General features: G+C 44.8%; 1 protein-coding gene across 2 annotated transcripts in view; it reads left to right on the forward strand.

Annotated features, from left to right (window-relative positions):
• The window catches only part of LOC122940158 (RRP12-like protein), a 54,521-nt gene extending 39,239 nt beyond the window's left edge, over positions 1 to 15,282 (forward strand). For both annotated transcript variants that reach the window (XM_044296565.1, XM_044296566.1), the window contains exons 25-34: positions 1,736 to 1,893; positions 2,848 to 2,939; positions 3,248 to 3,409; positions 5,507 to 5,673; positions 6,155 to 6,262; positions 11,030 to 11,079; positions 12,329 to 12,407; positions 13,354 to 13,421; positions 13,762 to 13,844; positions 14,868 to 15,282. In XM_044296565.1, coding sequence (XP_044152500.1) covers positions 1,736 to 1,893; positions 2,848 to 2,939; positions 3,248 to 3,409; positions 5,507 to 5,673; positions 6,155 to 6,262; positions 11,030 to 11,079; positions 12,329 to 12,407; positions 13,354 to 13,421; positions 13,762 to 13,844; positions 14,868 to 14,967 — 1,067 coding nt within the window. In that variant the 3' untranslated portion in view covers positions 14,968 to 15,282. The remainder of the gene's footprint in view (positions 1 to 1,735; positions 1,894 to 2,847; positions 2,940 to 3,247; positions 3,410 to 5,506; positions 5,674 to 6,154; positions 6,263 to 11,029; positions 11,080 to 12,328; positions 12,408 to 13,353; positions 13,422 to 13,761; positions 13,845 to 14,867) is intronic.
• Positions 15,283 to 15,491: the final 209 nt, after the last annotated feature.

The raw sequence follows: 15,491 nt of genomic DNA on the forward strand, positions 1-15,491 counted from the left end.
CATGTTCTATTTTTTGCGGAACAGACCTATGGATGCAGACAGCATACGGGTGTGCTGTCCCATTGAGATGAACGGATCCGCATCTGATCTGCGAAAAATGCAGATCTGTTGTGGACCAAAACTACGGCTGTGTGCATGATCCCTAATAGGCTGTCACAGTTACAGTGGTAGGATATAATGCAGTGGTATACAAGGTGTACCACTGCATTATAAAAGCAATGTTCCCTAGTGGGCGTAAAAAATAAAATAAAGGGTAACAAAGCTTATTTACAAAATAAAACAATTTTTTCCATATTATGTCACACCATGCTTTCTGGAACCTGTTTAATAAAGAAACCATGTTATTTAAACCCGCCCGGTCAACAATGTAAAACAATAAATTAAAAAAAGCTGAAATTATAGAATTGTTTCTTTTCTAATTCACCCTTGCTCCAAAAAATACTAAAGATGAATCAATAACTCCCATGTGTCCATAATTATACTGACTCCGAGAATAACACATGCTAGTTATACAGCACAGTGAATGTTGTAACACTAGTTATGTCACACGGAGAACGTTGTAAATTTAAAGTGCAAAAAACACTGGCAGAACTATTAGCCGAATTACCACCCCCCAAAAAATAGTAATAAAAGTTAATGTTATATGTACCCCAAAATGGTGTCACTAAAAAAATTCACCTCACAAAAAAGCCCTCATACACCCACATCAACAAAAATAAGTTCTGGCCAGAAAGCAGGACCCCAACACAGGTTGTGAATGAGGGTAACCCTATCCTTATAGTAGATTAGTGATCATCAGATCTCCTCAACCTAAAGCTAGCCACACACACTAGATTAATATAGGCTGAGTTTGCCCGGATCGGACGACCATCTGACTTGTATGCGTACATCGAGGGGAAAGAAGAATCGGGCTGATCGATTTCAACATGCTCGATTCGAGTTGCTGCCAGAGGGATTTCACAGAGGCTTCGTCCTCTCTCCCCGTTCAGAACATATGCACACAACCAAGCGTATGGTTGGGGCTTAACGGGGTTGTCCGGGCTACAGATATCGGTGACCAATCCTTAGTATAGGATATCAATATCAGATTGGTGGGGGTCTGACAACTGGCACCCCCGCTGATCAGCTGTTACTGGCAGCCATGTCTCCGGAAGCTATACAGTGTACACATGGAGCAGAAGGCGGACAGCTCCATACACTGTGCAGTGGCCGTGCCGGGGTACTGCAGCTCAGCTGCCGATCCATGCACGGTATAGTTTCTGGCACCTGGCTGAAACAGCTGATTGGTAGGGGTTCCAGGTGTGAGGCTTTCATCAATTTGATATGGTTGACCTGTCCTTGAGGACATCAATATTTGTAACCCAAACAACCCCTTTAAGGGCTCATGCACATGACCGTATGTATTTTGCAGTCCCCAAAACACGGATACGCAAAAAAAAAATAAACACGGGTGACATCCGTATTACATTTGTTTTTTGTTTTTTTCCGGATCCAGTGTAACAATGCCTCCGCAAAACGGACAAGAATAGGACATGTTCTATTTTTTTTTGCAGAACTTGCACACGGAAACGAAATGCACAGTCAATTCATTTTTTATTTTTACGGGCTGCAAAAAAAAAAAAACGGAATGGAAACGGAAAAAAATAATTAGTTTGTGTGCATAAGCCCTAAGACTCTGGGTACTGTTGTGGAGTGGACGCGGTGACTGATGTAGGGTATAACTTTCCCATTCCAGATCACACGGGGGTGGCGGTGATCGAGCAGCTGCTGCAGAACGTCTGCCTCTTGTTAAGTGCTAAAACGAGGGAGGTCGTGAAGGCGGCCCTGGGCTTCATAAAGGTCATTATCTTTACCATGGAGCTGAAAGTTCTCACCAGGCACCTGCAGATGATGGTAAGTCATGTTGTAGTGCAGTAATTAAATGATACAGGCATTTCGCTGGAGTTGCGGGAAGACACATGGACCATGTGTTTCCCGGGCTGATCGCAGTCGTGTTCATGAGCCCTTATTCAGTTTTTCTTCACACCTGTGAAAAATGCATGCAAAAAAAACGCTAACTCTGAACACAAGACAAAACTGATTGAACTTGCGTGCAGAACTATCCGTTTTTTCTTGAACAGATCCTGAAACAATCCATATCGCTCCTGTGAAAGAGCCCTTAATGATAAAGTCTGCGAAATGACAGACCCTCGAAATACACAGAGAAATACGTAATAATGCAAACTATAAAGGCGCATGTGATGAATAAGTACGTCCGTACGATCTATATTACATGACAAGAGCACGTATAGAGGCCGCTGGGTCAGTATGGACCTCCCAGACTACATGGACGTATGTGTTAGAAGATGGTCCTGTTGTAGGGCTGTAGCAAGGGTGCCCATACCATAGAGGCAGACCATGCATATGGGTTCCTACTCTGATTAGTCGGGAGAAATTCCCGTAGGATTATGCACCTACAAAGAACAAAGTGGTGGGTGATGGGAAGTGCTGAATGCTCCAGACCTGGGAGGACAGGGTGCTGCGGTGTGAACAAGCACCAGCAAGAATTCGGATGTTGATATTGCTGTGGAACGCCTCTGCGCTTTATATATATATATATATATATATATATATATATATATATATATATATATATATATATATATATATATATATATATATATGAACTTGGGTAGGAGTCCAGATGAACTTCCTGCTGGAAGAACAAGTGGAATGTATTCTATGTATTCTATAGGTGTGTTTTACATGAGTAATCCGTTACCTAAGGAGCTGGACCTGGTTTATCATAGTGACCATGTGAACCTTTTTTTTCCTTATGAATCATTTTGTCTCCCGATCAATCTGTAGATAGAAGCCATCGGCAATATAAACAAGGACATGAGGCGCCATTTCCGCGTGAAACTGAAGAACATCTTCACAAAGTTCATCCGCAAGTTTGGGTAAGCTGACAGGATGCGGTAGAGGTGTATGGTGAGAATAGGTGTTATTGGTGGGGGGACATAAAGTATAGGAATACAGGGGAAAGGTACAGATCCATAGAAAGTGTATGGGATCTGTATTCCACACACTGGAAAAGCAGAGCCGATGGAAGCTGTTGCACCACCGTGGTTTCAGTAAAGGGTTAGTTACCCTTTAAGATGTTTGATAAGTTGTAAAACCGTTTCTTCAGTGGCCTCTTTGCTGGATTATCTGCACTTTTATGTCGTTCTTTCTGGCCTGCATTAACAGTATCATTCTTTACTGCCAGGTTTGAGTTGGTGAAGGACATGCTCCCAGCAGACTATCACAAGGTCCTCGTCAACATCCGGAAGGCTGAGGCTAAAAACAAGAAGCAAAAAGCACTAAAACAGGCCGCATCCAAGGAAGATGAAGATGATGAAGATGATGGCGCTAAGCCCAAGGGAAATGAGTAAGTAATAGAAGGTTACAGGGGGTGTTTGAGTAAAGTTAGGCCCCTTGCAGATGAGCGTTCCTCCCGCAGCGAGTCCACAACGCAGCACCCGGCCTGACCTCCCAGCACTGCAGGGGGTCACATAGCATTATATTGATTTTATGATGCTATGTAACCCTTATAGTTCTGGAATGTATTGGATAACACTGGCATAATGCTGCCACTGTTATCCAATACATTCCAGAACTGTAAGGGTTACATAGCATCATAAACCAATATAATGCTATGTGAATCCCGTCAGTGCTGGGAGGTCAGGCCGGGTGCTGCGATGTGGACTCACTGCGGGAGGAACGCTCGCCTTACACTCTCCTATTTTATTACCTGCCCAGTACTGCCGGTCTGATCCTGGCCACTGCTGCTATGACGTTATCTTCTTGGCTGTGGTGATGACTTGCCCATATACTTCTGGCTGCAACGGTCATGTATGGTATACAGGTGCGTTGTCACTGCAGCCAAACCCAGCATGGAGAACTGAAGCAGTAGCGCTGGTATATATTTTCTTCATGGTATACATTGTTTTATTAGGGCTCTTTCACACTTGCTTTGTTCTTTTCCGGCATAGAGTTCCGTCGTCGGGGCTCTATGCCGGAAGAATCCTGATCAGTTTTATCCTAATGCATTCTGAATGGAGTGAAATCCGTTCAGGATGTCTTTAGTTCAGGACCAGAACGTTTTTTGGCCGGAGAAAATACCGCAGCATGCTGCGCTTTTTGCTCCGGCCCAAAATCCTGAACACTTGCCGCAAGGCCGCATCCGGAATTAATGCCCATTGAAAGGCATTAATCCGGATACCACCTTAAGCTAAACATCGTTTCGGCGCATTACCGGATCCGACGTTTAGCTTTTTCTGAATGGTTACCATGGCTGCCAGGACGCTATAGTCCTGTTTGCCATGGTAAAGTGTAGTGGGGAGCGGGGGAGCAGTATACTTACCGTCCGTGCGGCTCCCGGGGCGCTACAGAATGACATCAGGGCGCCCCACGTGCATGGATGACGTGATCGCATGGATCACGTCATCCATGCGCATGGGGCGCTCTGATGTCATTCTGGAGCGCCCCGGGAGCCGCACAGGCGATAAGTATACTGCTCCCCGCTCCTACTATGGCAACCAGGACTTTAATAGCGTCCTGGCTGCCATAGTAACACTGAACGCATTTTGAAGACTGATCAGTCTTTAAATGCTTTCAGTTCACTTGCAGTGTTACGGATCCGGCGTGTAATTCCGGCAAATGGAGTACACGCCGGATCCGGACAACGCAAGTGTGAAAGAGGCCTTACTTTATTAAAATGCTGGGACATTTTTTTTAAACTTCTTTAATGAGCAATGAACACTAAGGGTGCTATTAAATATGCAGCCGGCCAAGCTAACCACACGCAGTTTACCAATGGTTACCGGGTTGGCACCTATACTTGAATCCGCAGCAAGAAGAGGCACAGCCTTTCAATTAGTGGTAATCCGCAGGTGCCTATAGTAGCTTGGCCGCAAACATGCTGGCACCCTAAATATTATCTTTAATCCATCCGCAATTGCCCTCAGTGACAATTGGACAATCAGACCTTTTGGTATCTGTAGTCTGCAGGTATTCAGAGAGTTTGGATGCCATGTAGCACTGCAGGCACATTGTAAAGTGAGTACAGTTTGGGCTGTAAGAATCTGTACACATGACTCATTATTAAACGTTGTTATTATTGTGTCCAACTTTATGTGCTGATTTAATTTAATTTTTTTTAAAGAAATTTTTTTAAAGACTGGACTGCAAAATCTGGATAGATAAATCCTAAGGTTCTGCAGCCACCACTAGGGGGAGCATGCTGCATTCGGTTTTACTGTAGAGTTCATTAATACATTATGCAGTAAGTTGATAAGCTCCCCCTAGTGGTGGCTGCTGGAATTTAGCATGCTATTCTTTTATTTGTTTATCCTATGCAGGGGATTTGCACTCCTCATAGAGGTATAATCGGTACAGAGTTTAAAAAACTTTAGAACATTTTTTTGGAATGGGAAGTGCACCTTGAAGAGCTGTGACTCACTCACTGGGATTCTTTCATTTTTAGCATAGAGGACATCTTGGCAGATACAGATGAGGAGGAGGAAGAGGATAAGAAGCAGACCAAGCAGCAGAAGAAACAAGTCAGGCAGATGAGCAAGGCCTGGCTCAAGGAAGGAGAAGGAGATGAGCCGCTAAATTTTCTCGATGCGAATGCTGCTCAGCGCGTACTAGGTGAGTTATAAAATGAAAATAACCTGTGGGGGGTCTGTCTGTGCATCGTAGGGTTATAACACGCTGTTATTTATGTGCTGTGGCCTAGATAGCCATCTGTCCTAGTTTAATGGCTATTGACACCGTTTGGATTTTTTTTGTAATGATTGCTTTTTATTCAGTTTGGGCTAAAGATCATTTTTTCAGCTGGTCTTTATTAAAAGTTTTCAGCAGTTTTTGTGATACGTGTGGTTAACAATCAGTCTATTTGCAGACTGCTTGCCCTGAGTTCCATCTGTCAAGCCTTATCTCTGCTATGGCTACTGATCGCCTGACCTCATAAACACTCATTTAAGCCGTATTCTTATCAGTTTAATAAGCAAGTTCTCTCCAAGAACACAGTGTACTAGCATTAGCGTGTCCTATTACTCTTCCATGGTCCGCACCATCAGAATAACTACGTATTATTGTACCTGACATATGAAGTATTTCTCTTTCACAGCCACAAAACCAGGTGTGAAGAACAGCAAGAAGAGCCACGACTTCAAAGTCACGTCAGACGGCCGGCTCATTATCAAGGACGATGAAGCTAAAGAGGAGAAGTCAAAAGGTACGTGCGCTACTTGTGTGACCTGGACACATACCAGAGGAGATGTCGCTAGACCTGCGGGGCATTGCCTATACCTGTATGTGAACTGTAGATGTCTCTAGCTGAAATACTGAAAGGGGTTGTTTCTCACTTCAGCAGATGACATTTATCATGTAGATTAAGTTAATACAAGGCACTTACTAATGTATTGTGATTGTCCGTATTGCTTCCTTTGCTGGCTGGATTCATTTTTCCATCACGTTATACACGGCTCGTTTCCAGGGATTACGGCCACTGCTGCAGCAGCAGCACAAATGCGAGCTTACGCCTATGTGCACGCCCCCGGCCCCGGCATCCAGAGAGTCTGGGGCTTTTTCCTATAGTGATCAAGCACGACCACCACTGGATTGCAGAACCCCAGGCGCCTAGATCTTAAAGGTGTTTTCTGGGAATAAAATATTGATGACCTATCCTCACGCTCAGTCATCAATATTGGATCTAGGATGATTGGCCACCTCTGCTGATCAGCTATGAAGAGGCTAGTGAGCGCTGCGGCCCCTTCCTAGGCCGGTGAAGTCACGTTGATCACGTGGCCTATGTGTTGCTCGGTTCCTTTCAAGTGAATGGGCTTGGGCTGTAATACCAAGCACAGCCACTATACAATGTATGGCGCTGTGAGGAGACTGCAGTGGCCACCTGTCTGCTGCAGTCTCTTCAAACAGCTGATTGGTGTCGGACACCTAACGATCACATATTCTAATCCTGGAAAACCCCTTTAACCACTTCAGCCCCGCTAGGTGAAACTTCCTTCATGACCAGAGCACTTTTTACACTTCGGCACTACACTACTTTCACCGTTTATCGCTCGGTCATGCAACTTACCACCCAAATGAATTTTACCTCCTTTTCTTCTCACTAATAGAGCTTTCATTGGGTGGTATTTTATTGCTGCTGGCATTTTTACTTTTTTTGTTATTAATCAAAATGTAACGATTTTTTTGCAAAAAAATGTCATTTTTCACTTTCAGCTGTAAAATTTTGCAAAAAAAACGATATCCATATATAAATTTTTCGCCAAATTTATTGTTCTACATGTCTTTGATAAAAAAAAAATGTTTGGGCAAAAAAAAAATGGTTTGGGTAAAAGTTATAGCATTTACAAACTATGGTACAAAAATGTGAATTTCCGCTTTTTGAAACAGCTCTGACTTTCTGAGCACCTGTCATGATTCCTGAGGTTCTACAATGCCCAAACAGTAGAAAAACCCCACAAATGACCCCATTTCGGAAAGTAGACACCCTAAGGTATTCGCTGATGGGCATAGTGAGTTCATAGAACTTTTTATTTTTTGTCACAAGTTAGCGGAAAATGATGATGATTTTTTATTTATTTTTTTTCCTTACAAAGTCTCATATTCCACTAACTTGCGACAAAAAAAAAAAAATTCTAGGAACTCGCCATGCCCCTCACGGAATACCTTGGGGTGTCTTATTTCTAAAATGGGGTCACTTGTGGCGTAGTTATACTGCCCTGGCAATTTAGGGGCCCAAATGTGTGAGAAGAACTTTGCAATCAAAATGTGTAAAAAATGACCGGTGAAATCCGAAAGGTGCACTTTGGAATATGTGCCCCTTTGCCCACCTTGGCATCAAAAAAGTGTCACACATCTGGTATCGCCGTACTCAGGAGAAGTTGGGGAATGTGATTTGGGGTGTCATTTTACATATACCCATGCTGGGTGAGAGAAATATCTTGGCAAAAGACAACTTTTCCCATTTTTTTATACAAAGTTGGCATTTGACCAAGATATTTTTCTCACCCAGCATGGGTATATGTAAAATGACACCCCAAAACACATTGCCCAACTTCTCCTGAGTACGGCGATACCAGATGTGTCACACTTTTTTGCTGCCAAGGTGGGCAAAGGGGCACATATTCCAAAGTGCACCTTTCGGATTTTGCAGGGCATTTTTTACACATTTTGATTGCAAAGTTCTTCTCACACATTTGGGCCCCTAAATTGCCAGGGCAATATAACTACCCCACAAGTGACCCCATTTTGGAAAGAAGACACCCCAAGGTATTCCGTGAGGGGCATGGCGAGTTCCTAGAATTTTTTATTTTTTGTCGCAAGTTAGTGGAATATGAGACTTTGTAAGGAAAAAAGAAAAAAAAAAGAAAAATCATAATTTTCCGCTAAATTGTGACAAAAAATAAAAAATTCTAGGAACTCGCCGTGCCCCCCACGGAATACCTTGGGGTGTCTTCTTTCCAAAATGGGGTCACTTGTGGCGTAGTTGTACTGCCCTGGCAATTTAGGGGCCCAAATGTGTAAGAAGTACCTTGCAATCAAAATGTGTAAAAAATGGCCTGCGAAATCCGAAAGGTGCCCCTTTGCCCACCTTGGCTGCAAAAAAGTGTCACACATGTGGTATCGCCGTACTCAGGAGAAGTTGGGCAATGTGTTTTGGGGGGTCATTTTACATATACCCATGCTGGGTGAGAGAAATATCTTGGCAAAAGACAACTTTTCCCATTTTTTTTATACAAAGTTGGCATTTGACCAAGATATTTTTCTCACCCAGCATGGGTATATGTAAAATGACACCCCAAAACACATTCCCCAACTTCTCCTGAGTACGGCGATACCAGATGTGTGACACTTTTTTGCAGCCTAGATGCGCAAAGGTGCCCAGATTCCTTTTAGGAGGGCATTTTTAGACATTTGGATCCCAGACTTCTTCTCACACTTTCGGGCCCCTAAAAAGCCAGGGCAGTATAAATACCCCACATGTGACCCCACTTTGGAAAGAAGACACCCCAAGGTATTCAATGAGGGGCATGGCGAGTTCCTAGAAATTTTTTTTTTTTGCATAAGTTAGCGGATATTGATTTTTTTTTTGTTTTTTTTCTCACAAAGTCTCACTTTCCGCTAACTTAGGACAAAAATTTCAATCTTTCATGGACTCAATATGCCCCTCACGGAATACCTTGGGGTGTCTTCTTTCCGAAATGGGGTCACATGTGGGGTATTTATACTGCCCTGGCTTTTTAGGGGCCCTAAAGCGTGGGAAGAAGTCTGGAATATAAATGTCTAAAAATGTTTACGCATTTGGATTCCGTGAGGGGTATGGTGAGTTCATGGGAGATTTTATTTTTTGACACAAGTTAGTGGAATATGAGACTTAGTAAGAAAAAACAAAAACAAACAAAAAATTTCCGCTAACTTGTGCCAAAAAAAATGTCTGAATGGAGCCTTACCAGGGGGGGGGGGGGTGATCAATGACAGGGGGGTGATCAATGACAGGGGGGTGATCAATGACAGGGGGGTGATCACCCATATAGGCTCCCTGATCACCCCCCTGTCACTGATCACCCCCCCTGTAAGGCTCCATTCAGACATCCGCATGATTTTTTACGGATCCATGGATACATGGATCGGATCCACAGAACGCATGCGGACGTCTGAATGGAGCCTTACAGGGGGGTTATCAATGACAGGGGGTGATCAGGGTAATCAGGGTGATCACCCCCCTGTCACTGATCACCCCCCCTGTAAGGCTCCATTCAGACATCCGCATGATTTTTTACGGATCCACGGATACATGGTTCGGATCCACAAAACGCATGCGGACGTCTGAATGGAGCCTTACAGGGGGGTTATCAATGACAGGGGATGATCAGGGTGATCACCCCCCTGTCACTGATCACCCCCCCTGTAAGGCTCCATTCAGACATCCGCATGATTTTTTACGGATCCATGGATACATGGATCGGATCCACAGAACGCATGCGGACGTCTGAATGGAGCCTTACAGGGGGGTTATCAATGACAGGGGGTGATCAGGGTAATCAGGGTGATCACCCCCCTGTCACTGATCACCCCCCCTGTAAGGCTCCATTCAGACGTCCGCATGATTTTTACGGATCCATGGATACATGGATCGGATCCGTAAAAATCATGCGGACGTCTGAATGGAGCCTTACAGGGGGGTGATCAATGACAGGGGGGTGATCAATGACAGGGGGTGATCAGGGAGTGTATATGGGTGATCACCCGCCTGTCATTGATCACCCCCCTGTAAGGCTCCATTCAGACGTCCGTATGCTTTTTGCGGATCCGATCCATGTATCCGTGGATCCGTAAAAATCATACGGACGTCTGAACGGAGCCTAACAGGGGGGTGATCAATGACAGAGGGGTGATCAGGGAGTTTATATGGGGTGATCATGGGTGATCAGGGGTTTATAAGGGGTTAATAAGTGACGGGGGGGGGGTGTAGTGTAGTGTGGTGTTTGGTGGGACTGTACTGACCTACCTGAGTCCTCTGGTGGTCGATCCTAACAAAAGGGACCACCAGAGGACCAGGTAGGAGGTATATTAGACGCTGTTATGAAAACAGCGTCTAATATACCTGTTAGGGGTTAAAAAATTCGGATCTCCAGCCTGCCAGCGAACGATCGCCGCTGGCAGGCTGGAGATCCACTCGCTTACCTTCCGTTCCTGTGAGCGCGCGCGTTCACAGGAAATCTCGCGTCTCGCGAGAAGACGCGTATATGCGTCCAGGAGGAATAAAGCAACCACCTCCCGGACGCATATACGCGTACAGCGGTCGGGAGGTGGTTAAGGAAGATTCTAATTTTCTCAAATCATATGTACTGCTGGGTCATGGGGGGGGGGAAGCACTTAACATAATATGGCATTGATACTTCAGACTCTTGTTGTACATCTGTAATCTTTATGGCCGAGGCTTTTTTTTTAAACTATTTGTGGTCTTGATTGACAGGCGTGGATGAGGAGATGGCAGATCTCATGGAAGAAGTTGGGCTTCGAACTGTAAGTTTTGGCACACAGTCACTTACCATTTATTGAACAGTAATGTGCAGGTATCGATTAGGTAACTCTACTAGCGGTGAGATCCACAACCACGTTCTCATATAATGTCGCCATTACGTTACATCTGGATGTGCTCAGATCAGGCCAACTAGAAATACGTCTGTGCATTAGATGCGGTTGTACTCACGATATGTGGGAACACAGTCTCCAGTAACATGTCGCGTCTAGGCTTGTGCCAAGTTTATATAGTATCTCGTATCCAAAGGATAGGCGATAAGTGTCCGGCTGCAGGGACCCTGGTCACAAGAATGGGAGTCCTGCGTGCCCCTGTATGATTGGAGCGATGGCCGAGCGTGCACACTCACTTCATCTCTATGGCACCGCCTGACATTGCCTAAGGCTACTTTCACACTTGCGTTCGTCGGTCCGCTCGTGAGCTCCGTTTGAAGGAGCTCACGAGCGGACCCGAACGCCTCCGTCCAGCCCTGATGCAGTCTGAATGGAGCGGGTCCGCTCAGACTGCATCAGTCTGGCGGCGTTCAGCCTCCGCTCCGCACGGCCAGGCGGACAGCTGAACGCTGCAGCGTTCAGCTGTCCGCCTGGCCGTGCGGAGGCGTGCGGATCCGTCCAGACTTACAATGTAAGTCAATGGGAACGGATCCGCTTGAAGATGACACCATATGGCTCAATCTTCAAGCGGATCCGTCCCCCATTGACTTTACATTGAAAGTCTGAACGGATCCGCTCAGGCTACTTGCGCACTTAGAAATTTTTCTAAGTTATTAATGCAGACGGATCCGTACTGAACGGAGCCTCCGTCTGCATTAATATGATCGGATCCGTTCAGAACGGATCCGATCAAGCGCAAGTGTGAAAGTAGCCTAATACTGTACCGAGCTTCTCTTCGTAGTTTCACAGAGCGTGTGCACTCTCTCTCGTCTCATTCATACAGGGGGTATCCCCGATCTCATGATTGGTGGGGGTCCCAGCAGTCAGTCTGCGTGGATCAAACGCCTACCCTTTGGTTAGGGGATACTTTTTTTCAAAAATGCAACACAACCCCTCTAAGGATGCAACATCACCGGTATCCTAGCACATGGTATAGGGCAGCGGGTCGCTTCCAGTACAGACGTAGCGTTAAGAAGGATGTTTGTTTGTGAAACGGATTAATGACCTGCTGCCTTTATCTCGACTCTGTTCCCGCTTTCTTTGGAATACTTGATGACCTATTTCTTATCGGTGTCCACAGAAAAAAGCGCAGAAGAAGAGATTCCGGGAAGATAATGATGAAGATGGCGAAACTGCAGAGAAGACGGCACAGTATAAAGGTAAACCGACCTAAAGATGGCTGCTGGTAATCCATGACACGCATGTATGTCCTCAGGACTAATGACATGTGAGATAGTCGCCATCAAGGGCTTTGTCATTCCATAGGGAAATCCTACTGAACCGACTGATAACGGGGAATAGTAGATTGGATTTCACGTCACACAAGAATTTAAAGGGTCTGTACCAGATTTTAAATGTATTTCCTATCCACCGTATGGGGGATAGGCTTCTGATAGGGTCCAACCACTGGGGCTCTTGGCTTTCACAAGAACAGGATCCTACTTCCTCCTGTATATATGGAGTGGCGGGCGAGCATGCACACTTGCGGGTTAGGGTCCCATTTTATCACCATCAGTCAGACACTTATCCATTTCAATGTGAACGTTCCTGTTTACACCCAGAGCCTCTACTTGCCCTGATACTTCTCACAGCTAAGGACTGGGGGCAATTCAATCCAGTCTAACTACATACAGCAGTAACAACAATCTGTTTCAATGCAGGTAAAATGTTGGACGTTGTAGTTTTTGCAACTTTTTATTGTTTTGAGACGACCATTGTATAGACCGTTGTCCATGTTTATTGCTTACAACTGTTACTGGTGAAGTTCTCCCCCCGGGAGCTCCATTCAGATCTATGTTCCTTGTCAGTTATGTGGAAGATTTGTCAGCGTAGGCGCTAGGATACATTTACTGTAGGAAATAGTGAATTTCATGCTGTGTTTAATCCTGTGCATTGATAGCACACATCATGCGGAAGACTTTTCCCCTGGGATTTAACTCGCTTGGCCTGACCTTCATTATATTACAGCTTTATGGTCTGGTAGATACAGATAATTTACCTATAAGCAGGGGATTACAGCTCCTTTCATGTCGCGTACCCGCTCTGTCATGTCATTGTATTCCGCATCAGCCATGATGATAAATTCTTGTTTCCTCTTCTCAACAGCTGGTGGTATGGGAATACACAGACCTCTTTCCAAAAAGCCTGAGTTCGGAAGAGCCTACAAGTCGAAGGTAACTTCCATAATGCAGCAGCTATCTAAATGTATAGGCTTATATTCAACCTCTAGTTTTATAAGTTTTTCCAGCAGAATTCCCTGGTGAGGAGGGGATTGCCATGCTCTATCACATTCCATATCATGGAGGTATTCTTCCCTAGATGCATTGCCCCCTCCCCCCAGGGAATAATATAGTCTATATCTTCATAGTTCTGTCCTGAATACTGTCCACGGGCCCTTTATGAATGCCCCTCGTGGCTCAGTATAATTTGTGGTTTGCTGTTGATTGCACTGTCTATGTTGAGGGTAGTAGTTCTCACTTTGGCTGTTTTTTTTATTTTTTTTTCTCTTTCCAGAAAGGAAAAGGTGACATAAAACAGAAAGGCAAACACGACCCTTACGCCTACATACCCCTGAACAAGTCCAAGCTCAACCGCAGGTGAGACACGCGTTACCTTTAAAGGGCAATGACCATATTGTATACCAGTATTGTGCATCGGATCGCCCCTTAGAAGCCAGGCTGCTGTGACTTTATGTACAGGTGAAACTCGAAAAATTAGAATATCGTGCAAAGTTCATTTATTTCAGTAATGCAACTTAAAAGGTGAAACTAACACATGAGACTCCTTACATGCAAAGCGAGATATTTCAAGCCTTTATTTGCTATAATTTGGATGATTATGGCTTACAGCTTCTGAAACCCCAAAGTCACAATCTCAGGTCCCCTTTGCTCAGGGGGTATGGATTAATTAGCTGACTAGAGGGTGACACTTGGAGCCTAGAATATTGAACCTTTTTGCAATATTCTAATTTTAAGTTGCATTACTGAAATAAATGAACTTTTGCACGATATTCTAATTTTTCGAGTTTCACCTGTATTTCTCGACATTCATGCTATTCACAATGCCAGTGTATGACCCAGTAAAGCCTATGTAACATGATATCTGAGTAGGGTTGGAAGCAGTGGATAAACCAAAATGCAACCCTTAATGAACTATACCAGTTATCCACAGACCTACAACTTCCAGCAGGCTGTGCTGTGGCTGTCATAGCATGCTGGGTGTTGTAGTTTTGCAACAGCTGGAGGGCCGCAGTTTGAGGATGCCTGCTTTACTCTCTTTATGTATATAAGAAGCATCGTAAACGAGTGTTATTCCATTCAGTTGTAATAATCTGGACTTGGAGATCTCTTCACACCAACTGTTGCAGAACTACAAGTCCAGATTATTACAACTGAATGGAATAACACTCGTTTACGATGCTTCTTATATACATAAAGAGAGTAAAGCAGGCATCCTCAAACTGCGGCCCTCCAGCTGTTGCAAAACTACAACTCCCAGCATGCCCAAACAGCCTACAGGGCATTGTGGGAGTTGTAGTTTTACAACAGCTGGAGGGCCGCAGTTTGAGGATGCCTGAAGTAAAGGGTTAATGATCATTGACTTTTTTTTGTCTCCTGCAGGAAAAAGGCAAAGATGCAGGGTCAGTTTAAAGGTCTGGTAAAAGCAGCACAGAAAGGAGCCCTGAGCGGGAAGAAAAAGAAGAATGCCAGGAGATCATGAGAGCATCACACCCATCATCTCCACAGCGCTGTATGGACTGTGTGCAATCGTCTGCCTGGTCTGGTGCCCTGTGTATGCGCGTTCTGCCCATGGACAGACAGTTATGGTTTGAGGTTGACTTGAGCGGTGATAGTTCCAGAGCATGAAAGGGACATCTTCATCACTGCTGTGAGGAGGAGCAGTGAGGGGAACTTAAGAGCGTTGGCAGAAGTTCCTCCCCTCTGCTCCTTTGCTCTTTGTTTTCAAGGGACACGATTTCATGTGGTTCAATAAGACTGTGCCGTTTGTTGTGCTGAATAAACCTTGATCACTATGGGACGTCTTCTTCAATGGATCCTTGCATTAACACCCGGCTGCCACATCCATTCCACTGCTGTGTTCCTGGAGGCAGGAGGATACTGCTTTAACAGCTAACTACAGACACTCATTTCTGCAGAAAACCATCACCATATGGCTGAAGTTTGTGGCTAACTTTTAATAATGTTTAGTACAGTATTTCTATGGAAGGTCTTGGTTGTCCTTGT

Source organism: Bufo gargarizans, chromosome 6, assembly GCF_014858855.1.
Source record: "Bufo gargarizans isolate SCDJY-AF-19 chromosome 6, ASM1485885v1, whole genome shotgun sequence".
NCBI lineage: Eukaryota > Metazoa > Chordata > Amphibia > Anura > Bufonidae > Bufo > Bufo gargarizans.